General features: G+C 47.4%; 5 protein-coding genes across 6 annotated transcripts; all 5 read left to right on the top strand.

The window, feature by feature from the left end:
• Positions 1-226: 226 nt before the first annotated feature.
• Positions 227-2,337, top strand: E1B28_012012 (uncharacterized protein). Its single transcript, XM_043157077.1, has 7 exons — positions 227-357; positions 436-645; positions 705-1,061; positions 1,123-1,292; positions 1,357-1,642; positions 1,709-2,061; positions 2,131-2,337. The coding sequence occupies exons 3-7, from the start codon at positions 974-976 to the stop codon at positions 2,194-2,196; spliced, it is 963 nt and encodes a 320-aa protein (XP_043004443.1). The 5' UTR covers positions 227-357; positions 436-645; positions 705-973; the 3' UTR covers positions 2,197-2,337.
• A 1,541-nt stretch (positions 2,338-3,878) lies between these two features.
• On the top strand, positions 3,879-5,184 carry E1B28_012011 (uncharacterized protein). The gene is made up of 5 exons (XM_043157076.1): positions 3,879-3,978; positions 4,041-4,195; positions 4,252-4,537; positions 4,614-4,963; positions 5,030-5,184. Exons 1-5 carry the CDS (start codon positions 3,891-3,893, stop codon positions 5,093-5,095), a joined length of 945 nt encoding a protein of 314 aa, XP_043004442.1. The 5' UTR covers positions 3,879-3,890; the 3' UTR covers positions 5,096-5,184.
• Positions 5,185-6,133: 949 nt separating this feature from the next.
• E1B28_012010 (uncharacterized protein) lies at positions 6,134-8,926 on the top strand. 2 transcript variants are annotated; one of them, XM_043157074.1, is made up of 14 exons: positions 6,134-6,676; positions 6,742-6,959; positions 7,031-7,044; positions 7,167-7,227; positions 7,299-7,323; positions 7,374-7,393; positions 7,448-7,519; positions 7,588-7,779; positions 7,846-7,900; positions 7,964-8,062; positions 8,133-8,228; positions 8,286-8,341; positions 8,416-8,548; positions 8,609-8,926. In XM_043157074.1, the coding sequence occupies exons 1-14, from the start codon at positions 6,252-6,254 to the stop codon at positions 8,820-8,822; spliced, it is 1,680 nt and encodes a 559-aa protein (XP_043004440.1). In that variant the 5' UTR covers positions 6,134-6,251; the 3' UTR covers positions 8,823-8,926. The 2 variants fall into 2 exon arrangements, with proteins under 2 accessions (XP_043004440.1, XP_043004441.1); XM_043157075.1 differs by having other exon boundaries at positions 6,668-6,959; positions 7,031-7,056; positions 7,113-7,227.
• Positions 8,927-11,213: 2,287 nt separating this feature from the next.
• On the top strand, positions 11,214-13,451 carry E1B28_012009 (uncharacterized protein; the record flags this gene model as incomplete). The annotated part of the gene is made up of 9 exons (XM_043157073.1): positions 11,214-11,360; positions 11,415-11,636; positions 11,691-11,728; positions 11,786-11,853; positions 11,906-11,985; positions 12,041-12,498; positions 12,548-12,717; positions 12,771-13,217; positions 13,273-13,451. The coding sequence occupies 9 exons, from the start codon at positions 11,214-11,216 to the stop codon at positions 13,449-13,451; spliced, it is 1,809 nt and encodes a 602-aa protein (XP_043004439.1).
• Positions 13,452-14,928: 1,477 nt separating this feature from the next.
• Positions 14,929-18,833, top strand: E1B28_012008 (uncharacterized protein). The gene is made up of 12 exons (XM_043157072.1): positions 14,929-15,301; positions 15,380-15,723; positions 15,788-16,672; positions 16,738-16,989; positions 17,039-17,079; positions 17,131-17,198; positions 17,251-17,327; positions 17,377-17,433; positions 17,483-17,873; positions 17,928-18,092; positions 18,143-18,511; positions 18,565-18,833. The coding sequence occupies exons 3-12, from the start codon at positions 16,481-16,483 to the stop codon at positions 18,582-18,584; spliced, it is 1,632 nt and encodes a 543-aa protein (XP_043004438.1). The 5' UTR covers positions 14,929-15,301; positions 15,380-15,723; positions 15,788-16,480; the 3' UTR covers positions 18,585-18,833.
• Positions 18,834-18,930: the final 97 nt, after the last annotated feature.

Below are 18,930 nucleotides of genomic sequence, written 5' to 3'. Positions count from 1 at the left end.
CCTAAATCCACATTATCCAAAAGATATCTGACTTCCCCACAATAGCTTAGGCCACTCGAAAGCGGGAAGGGAAACAGTAGCGCTCCATAACGACGATGGTAGGGGAATATGGCTGAAAGTTGGCTGAAAGTAAAAGTTCGTCAAAGCATGGGTCCAAGCACGCGGTCGTGGGAATCCCGGGACACGACGGTGGCGTGATCGATATCAACGTCAACCCTTTTTTCATCCTCCATGTTCAACTGAGTTTCTCGCCTGCATTCGACTCCGCTCATCTCAAACCCGAACCAAAATGGGGAAAGGAAAATTCCGCCATGACATTGACTCGGCCCCATGGCTCCGTTGCACTGCCTCCCAAAGGCACGCATTTCAATTCAAATTTACGCAGCACAAATGAATTTCCATTCCTTTTTAAAACCTCTTTTGCTCTCAACTTAGATCAAAGCCGAATTCTGATATGGCATGTCCGCGATGACCAGGATGTTATGCGGTCCAAGTTCAGTAAACCGTCAGCATGAACTCCCGCTGAGACGATATCATCACCGAACGGGATGGACTTACAAAGTCCATCTGCAACGTCTATCCAAGATGACTATCAGTCTTACTTTAATGGTTATTGGGAATCTCGAGAAAGGTACTCTATTATTGGTGAGTCGTTCTTTGCCATATCCTATAGATACCCTTATAACAAGTTACGCCTGGAATAGTTGCAAGGTGCACCAAGTCATTGTCGGCTTCCTTACGCCGACGTGCGAATAAATCTAAATTAGGGGTACACCTCTACATTTTCAGCTAATCCTCCTTCGTGATCTATTTCAATTTCCCGGGTTACCCGTCAGTTTTCTTGTTCTACCCATATTTTTACCCTTTGCCCATTTTTACTTGTTCTCTTGCCGAGTGCCGAACTTCAGGGGGTGTATAAAATCTCAAGGAAATATCCTCCATCTTCAAGGTTTCCGCCGGGCTCTCTCTTACGATGCGTTCAACTAGCACTTTCCTTACCCTTTCTGCTCTTGTTGCGTTAGTCTCTGCTGGCGTGCAGCTCGAGAGCAACAATATTGGATGTAAGTACTCAACGCAACCGTTTCATCCAATTCTCAATTGACAGAAATAACTCGTATTTAGTCCCTAATAAAGGAACCCAAGGTTGCATCGCTGCATCTTCCAAGTCTGCCGGCGCTCCTCTTGTCATCCACGACTGCAACACTGGCGACGCGTCCAACTACGACTGGGATATTGTAGAGTTCCCCCTAGACCCAACGCCTCAACAGATCAAACTTTTCGGTCAAGATTTGGTTCGTTTCTGCTTTTCTCCCCCCCACTTTGTCGACATCGGTGGCTGAAGAACGTCTACAATAGTGTGTGGATGTTACGAACGGAGCTAACAATGACGGTACCAAGCTCCAACTCTGGACATGCACCCCCGGAAACACCAACCAACTCTGGAGCCACACGAGCTCGCTTGGTATTTGGCAATGGGCGGGAACGAACAAGTGTATCGATCTTACGGATGGCAACGTCAATGATGGGAACCAACTCCAAGTGTGGACGTGTGATTCTAGCAATATGAACCAGCAGTTCCCTGGAAGGACCGTTGGGGACACTCAGAGCGTTACGGTTACACTCGAAGGAGGACCTGATATTTGTACGTTTTCTCCCGACGTCGTCCGACTAACTTCTTAAAAATTGTCTTCCCCGCCCCGCTTTTTAGCACCCAAACCCCGTCTCTGCCTCGCCGCCGCTGAGAACTACGACGGTGCCAGAATCACACTCGCCCCCTGCGACGACGTCAAGTCCGCCTTTGGTAACGGAAACGTCACCTGGGTCGTCCCTCGTGCCAACCTCGCTGGCCTCATCAGCACTTTCGATGGTACGAAATGCCTTGACTTGTTCAACGGAGACACCACGAACGGGAACCGATTCCAACTTTGGACTTGTGATGCTTCGAATCCGAATCAGATTTGGAAAGTCGAGTCGCTTATTCCGAAAGGAAGAGCGACGATCGATCGGGATGGGAATAAGTGTGTGGATATTAAGGATGGGAATTTCGTTCCTGGAGCTGATGTGAGTTTTGAGTTTTTCTGTTCAGTTTCCCCCTCTTTTTGAGCTTAAAATGACTTCTTTTTTTATTAGCTTCAAATCTGGGACTGTGACGCATCCGGAAATAACCTCAACCAACGCTGGATTGCGGTTCAGTAAACTATTACTATAAGTATACCCGTTTAAACACACTCTTTTGATTTCTGTGGACTATAGTTTTGAATTGGACTTGTAGAAGGCCGGTAGTAGTTGTTGTGCTACAATAAAATCAGCTTTTAATGTCGAAATATCTGTGCACGATTGAAACTTTGAGTCAAGAGATGTTCATTGCAAAACATGACATGAAAAGTAACTACAAATTCGGATACCATGACGAAGCAATTCTCTCTATTCAGGAACTGCTCACATGTACGGCTCATGCCGTTAGAATCCGAGAAAAGACGAAGACGGTGCCACCGCTAAAGGTTACGAGAATAACCAGCTTCGTTTTGAACGTCAGCCCGAAAAATCGACAACAAGAACGAGCATTATATATTATTGATGTCTTCGGGCACATGTAAGTTCCACATTTAGCCAATTTGTGTGTTTCCCTCGATATACGAACATGGCTTGTAGGTAGCGAGCCCCATCGGACAGGAACCGGTCCCGTCGAGCGCTTTAATCCATCGATGCACAGAATTCGAGACTGGGGGTGAGATATGTTGCGGGGAATGTCGGAAAAGCTGTTGGCTCGATGCTAGTGGGCGATACAGGCAATGGTGGCGATACGCAGACGAGGGTTGGGGAGGTTACGCGTCGAGGTTAGGCTGACGTCGATCATTAAGAAGGAGGTCGAGTTATGATCGGATTGTGATTCGGGGTTGCTTCGCAGGCTTTGAACGTTTTTTACAGTAAACGGTAGCTGACTCCAAGACGACCAGCATCCTCCTCTTTTTAACTCCTACATCCAGACCATTGACCAACGCCTTCTCCCGGAAGATCCTGAGATACGACTGTCAGTGTCAGCTCTTCATTCGGGCCATCGCTAACAACATTTTGTGGTTTTGGTCCACGCAGTAGCGCTGGTAAGAGAAAAGAGAAAAGGAGTCAAGAAGATGGACGCCTCTCGTTGAGCCTGAACTCGAAATCTAAAATCCATCATGGCCGAGAGCATCGTAGAGCGAACGTTCGGACCGGACTGACCGATAAGGCCGAGTCCCGACGTTCCGGCGGACGTACATGATTACATAATCATGAGGGTTGGTCAGAACGGCCATCTTCCGACGTCTTTGAGAGAACCAATTCTTCCGATCCGGTGAAAACTGCCCGCTCGAGCATGCGAAACTTTGCGCCCTACTGGTGTCAGCGCTGATTGGGCCTCGCCTCTTTACGCAGTCGAGAATTTGCCCCGCACGAAACAAGGTCGACCACAATACAGATGAGACCGAAGATGTCAGACGAGGTGGTGAGGCAATGGCTTCGGTCCGCGTTTTGCTTCTCTCTTCATGTTCCATATCTCTGACGGATATCTCGACCTTGGTGAAATTCTTTGGAAACTCTCAGCGCGCCTCTGGAGTCTGGACCCATCGAGTTCTTGACGGGAACTCTATTCGAGATGACTATCACTCCTGCTTACCCCCGCTCATAACGGATGGTTCAAGAGTCCAGAATGTTAGGCGTCATGCGCTTTTACTGTCACTTCCTCAAATCTGACACCCATATGCTACGCCGCAGAAACGACGACGATTCCCGTGTTGCCCATGATTTAGCCGTTATACGCGACCTTTGTCCTCTCAATTGACCCGTTCCTCGAGCGCCGACTGGGGGGGTATAAAACCTAAAGGAATCACTCTTCCACCCTCAGCTCTTCTGCGATGCGTTCAACTTACAGCTTCCTTACTCTTTCTGCTCTGGTGGCTGTAGTTTCGGCTGGAACGCAGCTCGAATTCACCAAGGATGGATGTGAGTACATGCAACGTGTTCACCCTTCGTAAACTCAGCTTGACCTCTACCACTCGTTATAGTCTCCCGTTGCATCGCTGCATCCTCCAAGACTCCCGGCGCTCCCGTGGTCATTCACGATTGCAGCACTGGAGACGCTTCAAACTACGATTGGGACATTGATGCCTTCTCTACAGACCAAATTCCTCAACAGATCAAGCTTTTCGGTCAAGACTTGGTTCGTTACTTCCACCCTTCTCCCTCGCGTTGATGTTAACAAACGTTTTACGACAGTGCGTGGACGTCACAAGCGGCGTGAACGCTGACGGTACCAAGCTCCAACTCTGGACCTGCACTCAAGGAAACACCAACCAACTTTGGAGTCACACGAGCTCCCTTGGTATCTGGCAATGGGCGGGAACGAACAAGTGTATTGACCTTACGGACGGAAATATCAGTGATGGGAACCAATTCCAAGTGTGGACTTGTGATTCTAGCAATATGAACCAGCAGTTCCCCGGAAGAACGGTTCCGGACACTCAGACTGTTACGGTTACACTCGAAGGAGGACCTGCTCTGTGTACGGTTTTTTCCACATTCCTCACACTGCACATCAGAAATTTAACGGTTAACCTTTTCCCCCTCTGCTCCTTCAGCCCAACCTCGCTTATGCCTCGCGGCTACTGAAAACACCGACGGAGCTCGAGTCTCTCTCGCTCCCTGTGACAACGTCGCTTCCACCTTCCCCTCCGGCAACATCACCTGGGTCGTTCCCCGCGCCGACTTGGCTGGTATCCTCAGTACCTATGGTGGTACTAAATGCCTTGACTTGCGTAATGGAGATTCTACCAATGGCAATGGACTACAAATCTGGAGTTGTGATTCCTCGAATGTGAACCAGGTGTGGAGAGTTGAGGGGCTTATTCCGAAGATATCCCCGAGGATTGATAGGGATGGGAATAAGTGTATGGATATTAAGGATGGGAATGTGAGTCCTGGAGCTGATGTGAGTTTTCCCCCCCTCTTTATGTTTTTGTTTTTTATTGAGCTTAACGGTTTTCTTTCTCTTAAGATTCAAATCTGGGACTGTGATCCCAACGGTACCAGTGTGAACCAGCGATGGATTCCTAGACAGTGAATATTTGGGATGATAATAATACCTCGGACTTTTGGACTTTAGACTTTTTTTGTGTAGGGGGTCATGGTCGACGATAATGATAATTTGAATTTGTTATGCTTAAGGGCACATCGTCATTTCAGTCGAAATGTTTGTGCACCGAAAAGCGGATGTAGATGGCTTTCGAAGGTAAATCTTGGCGAGTACTAAGCTTTTGTTTATAATGAAAGAGGATATTACGAGACCACAATATCGCATTGGATGTACATTGAAGGTGATTTTTGTTTCCAAAGTGGCACAACACTGATAGCGGATTGAGGCTAAGAAAGGACATATTAGGAGTACTTCCCGAGGCATATTACTCGTGTATAGGCAACAGGTGGGAGGAGCCTAGACCGGGAGATTAGCGAAGATCGTACTTGACGTGAACGCGAAAAGACCATTGAAGTAGTTGAGGGTAAGAAGATTGTAGGGGAAGAACTAGCCACGGGCCATTCGACCCACTGGCAACGTGCGTAGGACAGCTACCAAATTCAACGTTCAAGCTTCAAGGATTGCCGATACTGCAAGGTTCGACAGAAATGAACGTGGCGTGGCGCATTCCACAGATAAGTGCGACAATCAATTCAGTCATTCGATGATACCTCCGTAAAAGCGGTGTGTTGAGAGAAAGTCGCGGAAGAGAAAGCCTTCAACTTCGCTGCTTTGTCGCTGCCAGTGCTTGCCTTTGAGTGTCTTGACGAAGAGCTATCGGGGTGTTGACTATATATATGTAAATACCTGAGTTACATTTGTGACGTAGATAGCCAATGATATCGTTTTTCGTTTTTCGTCTTGAGAATTTGACTCGGAGATCCCTAAGACTATGTTCGGCAATTCGAAGGCGCGCCCCCCATCGGACCATCGATCTATTCGGGCGGACCATGAGGGAAATTAGGCTTTATGTAAATTCTTCTATGGACACCGAAGGACCCGACGTACGGTGAGACGTGCCGAAACGCCGGCGCATATATCCATATAACGAAGTTCTGACGCCTGTTTGGGAAATATACACCGCGTGACGGCGCCGCGATCACTGAGTCACAATGGGGCACAAAAATTTAGCGGTGGTCCAGAGCTTTCCAGGGCTTTCCATTTCTCCACCACCTTCCCCAGTCATCTTCTGCAGTTCAGAAATATGGCCTCAGCAGCTTCTCACTATCAAGGTCCTGCGTCCCTTCCTTCGGATTACGCTTTGTTGTCGCGCTATGCTGCTCGCAATACACTTACTGAACAGAACACCCAACAAGAAAACGATAGAACTGATGAAGAATCTGACGACGAAGACGTTACTCTAGATGCTTCAAGAGGCGATAGCTCCGAGCACTGGAGTGTTCCTCGTCGTCGGCGGTCCTCAAGAGTTTCCATAGGTCCTCACACCGAGCCCGCCATCGAACGTGTCGTCGCTCCACGGGTATGTTCGAACGAAAATACTCCGCTTCTCAACCCACCGCGGATTGTGGAAGACGTGGAACGAAATGATCGCACCGCACAAGAAAGCTCCGTTCAAATGTTTCGCGATGAATTACGGATCTTGACCAAGTATTCAATTCCTGTGTTTTGGTGTGTGGACATTTCATTTTTCTTTCTTGGTCGCGTGTCCAGTTTCTTATTGGTTGAATCACTAGCACACATCTTTTAGAGTTTTCCCTTGTCATTGCTTCTGTTCTCACAATCGGGCATCTATCCACCAAAGCTCTGGCGGCAATAACTCTCGGATCGATGACCGCAAATGTAACAGGACTCAGTATTCTTCAAGGGTTTACCAGTGCGCTTGATACCGTTCTTCCGTCTGCCTGGACGTCATCCCAACCCCATCTCGTTGGATTGTGGGCCCAAAGAATGGGTATGCTTCCGATTTCCGCGTTCATGTGCGGTGATTTATACACCCCTCCTGACTTTCTTTTAATGTGTTAGGTGTTGTTATAGCTGTCACGATCATTGTCAGTTTTTTGCCTCATGTCGTCGAGAATTCTTCTCACCGTTATATTTCTTTTAGCCAATGCTGATGATTTGGTTTAATGCCGAGGCGATCTTACTCGCTTTAAAACAGGATCCAGAAGTCGCTCACCTTGCTGGAGTATATTTGAAATGGTTGTCGCCGGCTCTACCAGGTGAGTATGAAGTATGTTGTGCGCTCATGTCGGCGTCATCGCTGACTACATCGCTCCTCTCTTTTTACCAGCGTATGGTTTTAATTTGGTTAGTCGGTGAGTCAGTCCTCAACGTCAATTTGACCCCGGCGCTGATTTCACTATAGGCGGTATTTTCAATCACAAGGTAGGTTCACGGCAAAGCGCGAAAGTTGATATCGACGAAATGACAATGTGACAGGTCTCTTCACCGTCCCTACACGTATCATTTTCGTGGTAGCTCCTATCAACGCGCTCTTGAACTATCTGCTTGGTAAGTAATAATTAAAACCGAAGGTCTATCGAAAGACGGCGTTCATCCGTCACGGCGTTTATTGACAGTTTGGGGACCCGAACCCATCCGTCTGGGTTTCATTGGAGCTCCCATTGCCTCCGCCATATCGTTCAATCTTATATCTCTCATATCATTGATATATGGCGTGTTTTTCGTACCCAGAACGGCTTGGTATCCTATCTCCAAGCGGACGTTTACGAGCTTGGGTGCTTTGGTACATTTGGGGCTCGGTGGCGTCGGTGTGTAACTCTATACTTGTCCATTTCCTCTTGTCTGGTTGAGGCTTAATGCCGTCACTTTAATAGGGCAAACTGCTTCAGAGTGGTGGGCTTGGGAGTTGGTCGGTCTTTCGGCTTCCTTGTGAGTTCCGGTTGTTTAGATACCCTGACTAGTGGCTGATATCGTTCCCTGGACATGATGTAGAATCAGTCCAGTAGCTCTTGCTAGTCAATCCGTGCTTCTAGTCTCTTCATCGGCAACCTTTCAAGCTCCGTTTGCGCTCGCTGTTGCTACTTCTGTTCGGTAAGAGAAAAACTTTCGGGATTGCTTTCCGAACTGTGCGGAGGGAACTGATGCGAGTTTTTTGCGTTAGGATTGGGAACCTGCTTGGAGAAAAAAGAGCACGACGAGCAGGAGTTGCGGCCAACGCGGCGCTCGCTATTGCGTTTATCATTTCAATTGTATGGAGGTTGGTATCTTGTGTCACTTGCCTCAGTGTTTTGGTTTTTTAATGTTTTATTACCAGCCTTATGTTCTTTGTCTTCCGAGATCAATGGTCGTATATCTTCAATGACGATCCCGGTGCGGTATTTTTACTGTTATAATCAAGGATCAAGAACGTTCTCTAATACAATATATCGGTTTTGGTTTTCCAGAGGTTGCAGCACACGTTTCCTCTACGCTTCCGCTGGTCGCTCTATTCCAAGTGTTTGATGGAAATGCGGCGGTCACGGCTGGTGTATTAAGGGCAAGAGGGAAACAAGTCGTCGGTGCATTATTGAATCTGACGTATGTTCCCCCCTTTCAAATCATTTTTTCTCGTTCGTCTTTGACACGATACCTTCCTAGCGGATACTATGTTATTGGTATTCCTTTTGGAATTTGGCTAGCATTTAGTTTGAATCTCGGTCTCCACGGATTATGGATTGGTCTCACGATCTCGTTGATTTTTTCTGCGGTATTCGGGACGGCGTTGTGTTTGAGAACGGATTGGGACCATGAAGTGGCGAAGGTGATGGAACGAGTTGCTCAAGAGCACAAAGCGGCTGAAGATGAGCGGTAAGGATGACGGACGCAGATTATAAGTGTTATCTCCCAAGCTGCTGTAGATTAGGGTTTGAGGTTTCTTCCATAGCTTTGGATGTATATAGCACTGGGTTTTGGTTCATCTCTGTCTCGCGTGTGAGAGGAGTGATCAGGTGAGTGTAAACATGATGAATTGTTTGGACGCCCAAGCTCTCCCGCGCTGGTCCCGATGTGGGCCAAAGCTCAAGCCGGCACAGGCGTAGTACGTAGTACAAGACAGGTGCTAATCTAATCTAAACTAAGAAAGGAAATGGGCAAGTGGAAAGGGTGGGATGAAAAAAGAAAACCACCGTTGAGATGATACAGCAGTAAATGTTCGACCCCAAAGACTCAGATACCCAAATACAAATCATATATTGCCAAGATTGAAAGGTCCGACAGAAACGAACCTCGCCTAGTAGCCCACGGATGGGTGCAATGGGCACAACTTGAGTATAGTACTGGCTTTCGTATCTGCCAATAGAAAACCGTGGAAGAGAAGGCCTTTTTCGCCGACCGACGAGCCTTCAAGTTCCAAATTTGCCTTCGAGTGTCTTGAGGAACGGTTAACCGACGCAGACTTCTCCCAGAAACGGATCATAGGTAAGAGCTTCTTTTTTCCTTTGTCTTGTTGTTCGGCCGATGTCGAATATGAGGCCCTAGCGATTACTTTGGTCGTCAAGTAGAGGTAAGTAAAAAAAGTAAACGTACCTCCTAAGTTTCATCCCAAAATCTATAAGAACGTGCCGCTCCTCTTAGACCACCTCAAGAACCGTCCATTCTCCCGCATTTATCCACCACGAGTTCTCTCAAGACAGAGAATGATCTTGGAGACCACCGCCAAACTTGGATGTTTAGTTTAACGCAAGGGCTTCTAGCAGGAAATAGAAAAAACATTGAGTGACGGGGTTAAGTATGGCTTGAAATCGGAAAGCACTCACTTGGTTTTGTATCAGCCTTTCCTGTCTTCAGGATCTCAAAGAAGCTTGGAATTAAAAAGGAAAGTTACTTACTTTGCCATTTGCGCGGTCGAAGAAGGCGGAAGGTGTAGCATCATCATCATGGGTGACCACAGCGTCACACGCGTTTCAACTCTCCCACCTCATACACGACGACACCTGCTTTCTCTATCTATCTATCTATCTGAACTTCATAATCAATGGATCTCAACTAAAAGACATCATAGTACACTGAAGCTGCTCCTGATCTCTTATACATTGGAAACACCAATGGCCGAGGTACGTTTTACTTTGGCGTTTCTGACTAGGATTGATCAATGTTTTCTATTTCTTCCAAGGTCGCACAGAGAAGTCGCTGGAACGAAAACTCGTCTCAATGTGAATGAAAATAGGGTTCAGACAGGGTGATTTCATCGAGTGCAGCCTGTGCACATACACGAGAAGGGGCCTTCTTGCGTGCGTTTTTTGTTGTTTTGAATCGTCACTGCGTTGTTTCTAATCCGAGTTTCTACACCTCGTTAACTGACGGATAGTCTTGCTATCGCTCTGGACGTGCGCTCGCCTCAAACGCATGACTGTTCATTTACTGTTTTTGGGTACATACGACAACAGCATCAGGAACATGTATTATCACTCTCCTTTCTGCTTGAACCAGTGCATTGACGATGTCAAAGATGGAATTGATGCGGGTGTTACGCTCCGTTGGGGACTTTGCTTGCTTCAACCCTAATAGGAACAACTATCTCCTCATCGGACCAGACGCGGTCGGATGGTCAGATACCTTGTACGTTCCTCCATCTTCCCTTTTTCAACAATTCTTAACATTTTGTCTCTCCTTGAGAATCAGAGCCGGCATACCATGGACCAAGGTCTCTTCCTGACCACAGAATTCAATGCCGAAGAGCTCTCGTTCTCACCGTCTGCGGCATCAGGGCGAATTCATATTCAACCGCCGTGTCAATTTCTTGATCAGTGAACCGATAGGTTCCATCCAGGTACTTAGAGGATATGATATGAAGGCCGCGTATGCATCTTATCCTACTTACGTGTGCTATGTGTTTTTCTTTCATCGTACCTCTCAATGATCCTGTTGACTGTTCTACGATAAGGCTTGTTGTCAAATTTTGAATTTCACTGCACACTCCGAGTCTTCACGTTCAGCGGTAACGTAGGAACGCCGTTCCCTCGATCTGTAGGATGTATCGGTATTCCTCACAACGCGACGCAACGACGGTAAACCTCAGGCACTGAGAGAAGAACACGGCATCAGTCGGAATTCACACCAGAACGTGCAACATGTAACTTACATCAAACTTTATACAGGGATGACAGGACTAATGCATGATGCATGATGTCCCACGAACAGCCCTTCAACAGCGTTTATCTTGCCCCATCACCACCACCAGTACTGCAGCGTCGACTCCTTCAAAATGTTCAACAACGCGTCTCACATGAATTTTGGAACTGCGAACTTGAGCATCGTCCACGGAAATCAGAAAATTGTTCATTGTCTGCAGCACGAACGTCAAGTTGCCGGTCCCGGGGAGGAGGAATGGAAAGTGAAGCTGTATCAGGAGGTACGTCGCTTGAATACTTTACGAGTGTTTTCGTTGCATTCATAGCTCTCATAGTATGACAGATTTCCTGCAGGGAGAATCAAAATCCTCAAAACTTTCACTGAAAATGGAGTCTATCGAGAAGAATATGAAGAGGACCCCTCAAATCTCAACGGGAAAGAAAGATGGGACAAGTCGAGAGCAAAATGGACTGCACATCTGACCTGTCTTGTCCAAGGGGTGAAAGAGTCTTTGCCGTTCTTAAGTATCACATACACTGGACCCGATGCGCAGAAGGTTAGTACGCATCACTCTATCGATTTGAATAGTGCGATGCTCACCTCAAAGTAGGTGTTCAAGCGGGATTGCCTCAGATATTCACGAAACCGGTCTGTCTAACCTCCTTATCCTGTAGTTGGCAGATATTAACAGCAGCGAATGAGTAGATATGGAAATGTCGTACAGCTAAGAGGGTTCAATGACTCGGATATTCCGATGGTCCTATTTCACGAAGGTGAGTATTGTATTGGATCGTCGAACACGTTTCTGGAATTCTTTCTATACAGAGCTTATTCCAGTACAACATATTCAACGGCACCATAAATACTCAACTCTGCAATGCTATCTCACTCTCCAAGCCTGCATCGTGCGTTCCTTTGGCCATGGATTTATTCCATTCTAACGTTATCACATGGCTGTAGGCAAGGCAAAATGTGCCTAAATGGGATCCGACGGAGCGGATTTCATATTTTTGCAAAAATGTGTGGATTCAACCAAGAAATGGAAGAATATCTTTCGGCCCAGCCGGACCTGAGCCTGATTTCTTTCACGTCGAGACTTTCCCCGTGTGGCAGCTCGAAAGTTGCTCAAACATTCCGGTTCTTCACCCTGCGACGTACAGCGCCGATTGTATTACCGAGTACCTGATCAAGTATTGCCCGGATCAGATCTTCTTGGACGTTCTCGCCTTTTCAGGCACACCGAACAGCACAGTGTATCCAAAAATAGAAGACTGTCCGCGTCATAGATGCCAAGTTTGGGATCGCTTTTCTGGCCGACCGCTTGCAAAATTCCGGTCCGGATGGACGTACAGAGTAGGGTATTCCTGGTTTGCTAAAGAAGACCTCCACCCAATCGCCATGGAAGATGGAAGGACACGGTATACTGTTCACTCGTAAATGTCGAGGACACATCTAATTGTCGTCCAGGTTTTCTATAAATTCGGCGGCAGCTCGGTTGCAGATACAAGAAGAATTTCTTTTAGCGTTCAGATATGAAATAGATATTCCATGGCATCAGCGACGTCACGGATGGCTATCTCAAGCGTGCAGCATTTTCAACACGCTGAATATACCAAAGGATAAATGGTCAGACTACGGTCAGCTGCGTTCCTGATTCCATTGAATATGATGCCTTCCTGACACTTGATAGATTTCATTGACTATATTGAGTTGCTCAATCTCGGTACCTTGGATCATGACGTTGAAGACGACTTTGACACAATTGCCCCCAATATTGATGAATCTGACTATTACCTGTTTGTACACCCGCCACCATCCCTTCCTGGCGGATTTCCCGACATACGTGCATGGATGTCAGGGAAGAATTTTTACTATTATTCCTCGGATCCTAACGGGAAATCTGCCATGACAGAATCCCAATGTTTGTCATGTCGGCTCCCTCCCATTGTTCCAGATGTTATGATTGACGGATATTGCTGGAACTCTGATGTGTACAATTTAATCTTGGCATGGCAAGAGAAGAAAGGTTTCGATCCCACCACGATGGAGTTCGCTCGTTCGTTGGGCTATCCTATCATGGAAGTCATATATTCCGACGTGGATGATCGGCATTTTGAGGATCTCTCCGAAGACACAGGTATGTTCCACTTGAATACCCCGACTTGAGCTGAAATAACGGTTCCCTCTCTTAGATTCACTACCGTCTCATACGGACAGGGTCAGTACTGGAGGCGAGGCCATGGACATAGACATGCCGACAGCTTTTCCACAGCTGCCAGGTATCGGTTCACCGTTAGATCGGTTCCAACCTACAGGCGACGACGAGATGGTGGATGACTCGTTCATGGACACAGCCATGGAAGTGGACTAACGATATTGAATGCTCCGCGGCCATGTCATCTGGTTGTTTTACACAATTGCAACCTCAGAAATTCATCCAGCGCGGCCCATTCCATTACCCCCGCCATTCGTCATTTTGGGCACGACGTCTTTCATCGAGATAAACTCGGATCCGGACAGGGACTCTTTCGAATCATCCCGCAGCGTGACATCTCACAGTTGAAAATAATTTATAAATTGTCGTACTCGACTGGTTTGTAGTACATATAAATCATGTTCCACCTGTTCTACGGAGATTCACTATTGTTAAGTACTTCTCTCACTTCACCGTGAAACTGTGCTGGAGAGGTAAGGCAGGAAGTGAGAAGGTACGTCGTGGAGGGCGAACTTGATCAGGGTGAATAGAAAAAGAGAGTCAGTACTTTGAATTGAAGGAATAGGAAGGTGCAACTCACAACTTCGCATCCTTACCTAAATGCTATTCCAGCCACCGATGAATCCTTCTGCAACTGACAGCTTCTCTTCTTGGCGCATTTTCTCGTTGGCGATCACTGCGACATCTCGATCCCGTCCCTGTAGCTCCAATTCCCTGAAGGCCAGAAGAGGGTATCAGAAGCGACCAAGCACGCGCCACAATATTCTAAGACTGTCAGAGCATTGTCCTAAATAAAGGCCATCCAACACCTCTCCCCGGAAGCCACCCTCTGTGATTCCACTGGACCGAAAAGGGGCTGTTGAAGTCGAGTTACAACCCGCACGGCGTACAGTCCTGAACAAAAGTGAGCAGTATGACTTATGAGGATAATGATCATTGATTAATGATGACGAACCATGGTTACCGCTTCGTGCTGCAAGCTGAACCCCCCAAAAAATTCCTGACCACCAGCAAACATGAGCTTTTATTCGGTGTTCCAGTTCCTCCGATGCATTTTGGATAGTATCGTCGACTCCCGTTGACGTAGAGATGGCGACGATGGTCTCATGGAGGGTAGGCTATGGTTCTAGGCTTCGTTCATCGACATCATTCATAGATTCGTAGATTCGCATGGGACAGTAATGGTTATCGATTGGGGTTGGTCATGTTGAAAATGGTTAAGGAGATGAGATGGAGGAGGGCCACGAGTAGTTGTTGAGATGATAAAAGATGAGGATCTTCGTGAGACCAGCAGGCTGTTGTCGCTATCGTCTTGTGAAATCTAGGGCATCATAGTGGTGCTCGCTCGACGGTTGAGCCCTTGTAATTGTTCTGCATGGTTGTTGAGTTCAATAACGAGCCTCGAAGACGAGAACACTGAGCTCAGAGTATGGGCCCCCCAGATGCGTGTTTTCTTTGTATTATCGCCCTCTCAACGAATAGAGGAGCATGAAGGCGAGTCCTCAGTAAGTAAAACGTAGGCGGAGAAGAAAAGGACGCATGTTGAGCGTTGAAAGTTAAGTAAACGCGCAGATCACGCCACCGTGTCACGGCTTAGATCTGCCGGGGGTAACATTTCCCCATTTCCCCCTCTGCCAGTGCTTTGTCTCAAACCACTTAATCTCGATTTTGACTCGCCACATCTTTCGCCATCCGCTCCTCTTAACTCATCCTTATATGCACCTGACCATTTTCTGAACTTCGCTTGCAAACATCGCCCAACAGCAACCCCAACATCCATTCAGCCTCGGACCGCAGCTGCACTTGGACGACCCAGGTGGCTGGCGTTATGATCTATCAAGCCATGGTCATGCATCTTATTCTCCAGAATGCGAAAGTGCTCAACAGCGACGGTCAAACCCAGTTCGTGATGGGGAGATTCGGAGGAAGTTGGGCTCAAAGATTTGGGAATAACGAAACGTGCGGTTATGGGCATTTTTGAGCATGAGCATCAGGATGGGCGAAAGGTTAGTTACTTCCCTTTTTACCTTCGTTGAATGTTAAGCCATGGGCACAGAGACGAGTACTATTTGACAGGATAAAAGTTCACAACATGATGGCAAATTCCAGGTTCAGCCTCTCCACCAGCTCACTAGTCGCTCCTTCCTCCGACACCCGAATCCCTCCAATCAATTTCCTTGTCTGGTGAAGCCAGAGTAACAGGTGTCACCGTATTGTCGTTCACGTTGGATTTGTGATGTTGAAGGATTCTGTCGATGATTTAGAGTCGGCTGGTTGTCGACGACGACGCCTGGCCACTGTAGGAGCTCACAGGGAATTAAAGAGATAGCGAAGCCTGATCATGAGGCGGATCCAGGAGATCCTTGAGGGGTCTCAAGGGGTATGGCTGCCTCTAGGGCGATTGGTGATAAGTGATCTGAAAGTGCAAGTGAGTACGCAGTCTTGTCTGGCTTCTTGTTCTGTTCGTTCAATTGGTCTGATACGTTCATAAGTTGGAGTTCAGACTTTGTGTTGTGCTGGCCATTCCCCCCTTGACAACCGCTGGCGCAGCTTGGTGATTTGGTTATGGCGATTGAAAGACTCGACTTGAAGATTGAAGGTTCACTGTTCTTTCAAGTTGAACGCCTTTCACTCAGCATCGAGAGCACATCAGGTCTTATCCGTTCATTTCCCGATGATCCCGAACCGAAACATTGTCATCCCCGCCGACGGCACGATAATTTGTGCTTTGGATCATGTGGACCGGTCGCACCTCTTCTCATGGAATCTCACCTCAACTTGCGCAGCACCGGTGATTCTGCGTCGGGCTTCCAGAACTTCCAGAACATAATCAGGTTCATCGACCGGATCATTGGGCAACTGGACATTGCCATCTTCATTCGCTTTACTTTCACTCGCATTTTCAATTGCTTGCTGCCCAACGGCTCTGTTGGTTACTTGGAATTGCGACTGCTACCGTGTCTTCCATATAAGTACTTAAGTACATTCCCGCTCCCACGTTTTCTGATTGACAGAACTGCCACCTGTCGTAGGTCGGCATCATCTACATATATAATGTCCCCGTATGAGTTGATGCCAATGCTGTGTTTCCTGTTCGGCGCAGCACGAGCTCCACCTTCCACATTACTATCTCTCTTACCACCATCTACTACTCCATTTCTCCCAGCACTTGTACTACATAGACAATGGGCTCCTCCGCTCGCGCTCAGAATATCAGTCTTGGCGACAACTCTACCTTTATCATCGCAGGGCAAGACGTAGTCCACAACTACAACAATGACGATCCTACCGACGTCCAACTCGCGTATCCGCACACAGGATCATCAATACCGCGTAGCACTTCCCCGGGAAAACTCACGGTGCTACATCGTACGTTGGTTCGTTCAATTTTCGAAGATGTGTCTTTTCCACGGACTGACATCAGCATGGGATCGACAATCAGGTCGACGCCAAGGAGAAGGGATTCGAAGAGGTTGGGATAGGGAAGATCATCGTGCGGGAAGATGTTTCCTCGAAGAGTTTAGTCGTTCGCCTCAAGCCGACCAATCCTTTTCAATCAAGCAACGATTCCTTGGTGAAAATACGAAGAACAGTTCAGTTCGCAGAGATCGATGGTGAAAATATCGATCGACGGTTTACGGTCCTCACATTGGATTCTGAGGATGGCGATGAGGATGAGGGAGTTATATGGAAGGCAGGTGTGTTCTTCGAGGGAGGTAACTTGGAATTGATATGTTTTGCAGCTATGGAAGCAAGTGTATGAGAAGTCGTCCTTTGGGCCCCGGTGCGTTGAGAGGATCTGGCACGATCCATAATTGCTTACAATTTGTTGCAGGAAAGCATACTTACCCCAGCTTTTTGGATTGTGCCGATCGTCGAAGCCGGCTCTGGTTTACCATCAAGGTCAGTTTTCTCATGGTTTATTACCGCTAGGGTATTGATTCGTACCGTTCAGAGCTTGTGGGTGGAGAGGATATCATCGAGGAATATGCGAAAATACCGATTGTCTTTGCTTACCTCTGGTACATACATGTGCGTATGTCCCTTCCTTCATGACGGCCCAGCTCATCCTCATGTTCAGGTCACTTCTTATCGTGCTATATTTGAAGATGGCGTCGTGAAGAAGTACTCGATTCCAGTAAGACCACGTGGTGTCCTAAGGTCTTTGTAGACTAACATACCGACAGCTTTCAGAACACTATCGGAACTGGATTTTTAACCTGAGCACTCGCTCATGGGTATATGATATCACATCTATCGCTCTCTCCGATGTTGAAGACGATTCTCCCCATGTCTTCTTCGACAATCCGCCTTTTCTTCCACGCCACTGCAATCCACGTCTCGCCTCTGGCGAGATACTGCGCGATATTCCGGATTACCTGTCTTTAGTTTCAACCCTCAAGTCAAAACCAAACGTTGAAGGCTTCAAGGACTTTTTGCGGCAAGGAATTCTGAGGTTTGGCGCTGTCATTGATCGCACGAACCCTGTAATCCTCGCTCACTTTCCTGTCGTCCCGTCTCCGCAATGGTACCATAAGAGTATGAATCCAGAAATCGAATCCAGCTATTCAAAGTCAGGTGAGCTGTCACGCCTAATTCTCCTTTCAAGCTCTAACACGCCGTGCTTTGTAGTTCCCTCGCGTCTCGATCTCACTTTTGTGAAGAAGAGCGATCATGTCCGTTTGAATCTACGCTTCTCGCTCCGACTACCATTAGAGGCTCGCCAACGGCTTCGGGTTGCCTACCTAACGCAAACGACCTCTGTCGATAAAGATGAAGTCGAACAGTCTGATCTAGGTATCGAAATTCGTTTATCCTTCTCGATCCGCTAATAACAATATGATAAGTCCTTGTCGAGGAAATTCGATTCAAACTAGCTGGAGATTTCACCTCGGATCCCTCAAGTCATAAACCGCCCATACATCTATTCGTCCCGCCTCCGGCGATTGAATGGGCTAACGGGGCCCCTTTTATTCGCTGGCCATTGAGGGCCTCGTTTTACTACTGGTCGTTTGATCCCAAAGGCAGGGATCCAATTGCGAAGGAAGATTGGCATCAGTACGGGATTCCAACATTGAAAGTCAAAGATGCGTGGATAGGGTCTAGTTGGCCAAAAGAGTTGTATGAGGCGGCTCGGGATTATTTGGCGTTGAGCAGCTACGGTATGGATGGCGAACGGTTTGCGAGTGAAAACGGGTATCCGATTTTGGTTAAAGGTAAGAAGACACCATACCGCTTGAAAGCTGTTAACTGAAGGTTCGATATTTAGGTGATCCCCACTCGGATTGAAACTCGAGGCCACACTGAAGGAGTATATCAATTCTTCAAGTAGGTTGAAAAGGTGCTCTGAGCAGGAAAAGGGTCATACGTAGTCAATCAACGCAACCTCAGATACGCCGGTCTTGCGGGGTGTCGGCATTGCGCTTTGTACGGAGCATTCGGAAGTGTCAAATCGTTAAAATACTTTTTGTTCTTTCTTTGAGGGGCCTTTCTTCTGCATCGTCACCCTCCGCGTCAAAATATTATTTTGCTGTCCCCGTTCACGGTTCCCGTACCAAGTAAAAGTACTGGGAAACCCGAACTTGTGTCATTCTCGTCTAATCCCTGAGTTATGCCTCTCTCAAAGACGACATTC

This window comes from Marasmius oreades, chromosome 8 (genome assembly GCF_018924745.1).
Source record: "Marasmius oreades isolate 03SP1 chromosome 8, whole genome shotgun sequence".
NCBI classification, from domain to species: domain Eukaryota; kingdom Fungi; phylum Basidiomycota; class Agaricomycetes; order Agaricales; family Marasmiaceae; genus Marasmius; species Marasmius oreades.
The sequence above is the reverse complement of the archived record's forward strand: the minus strand, read 5'-3'. Positions and strand labels throughout refer to the sequence as shown.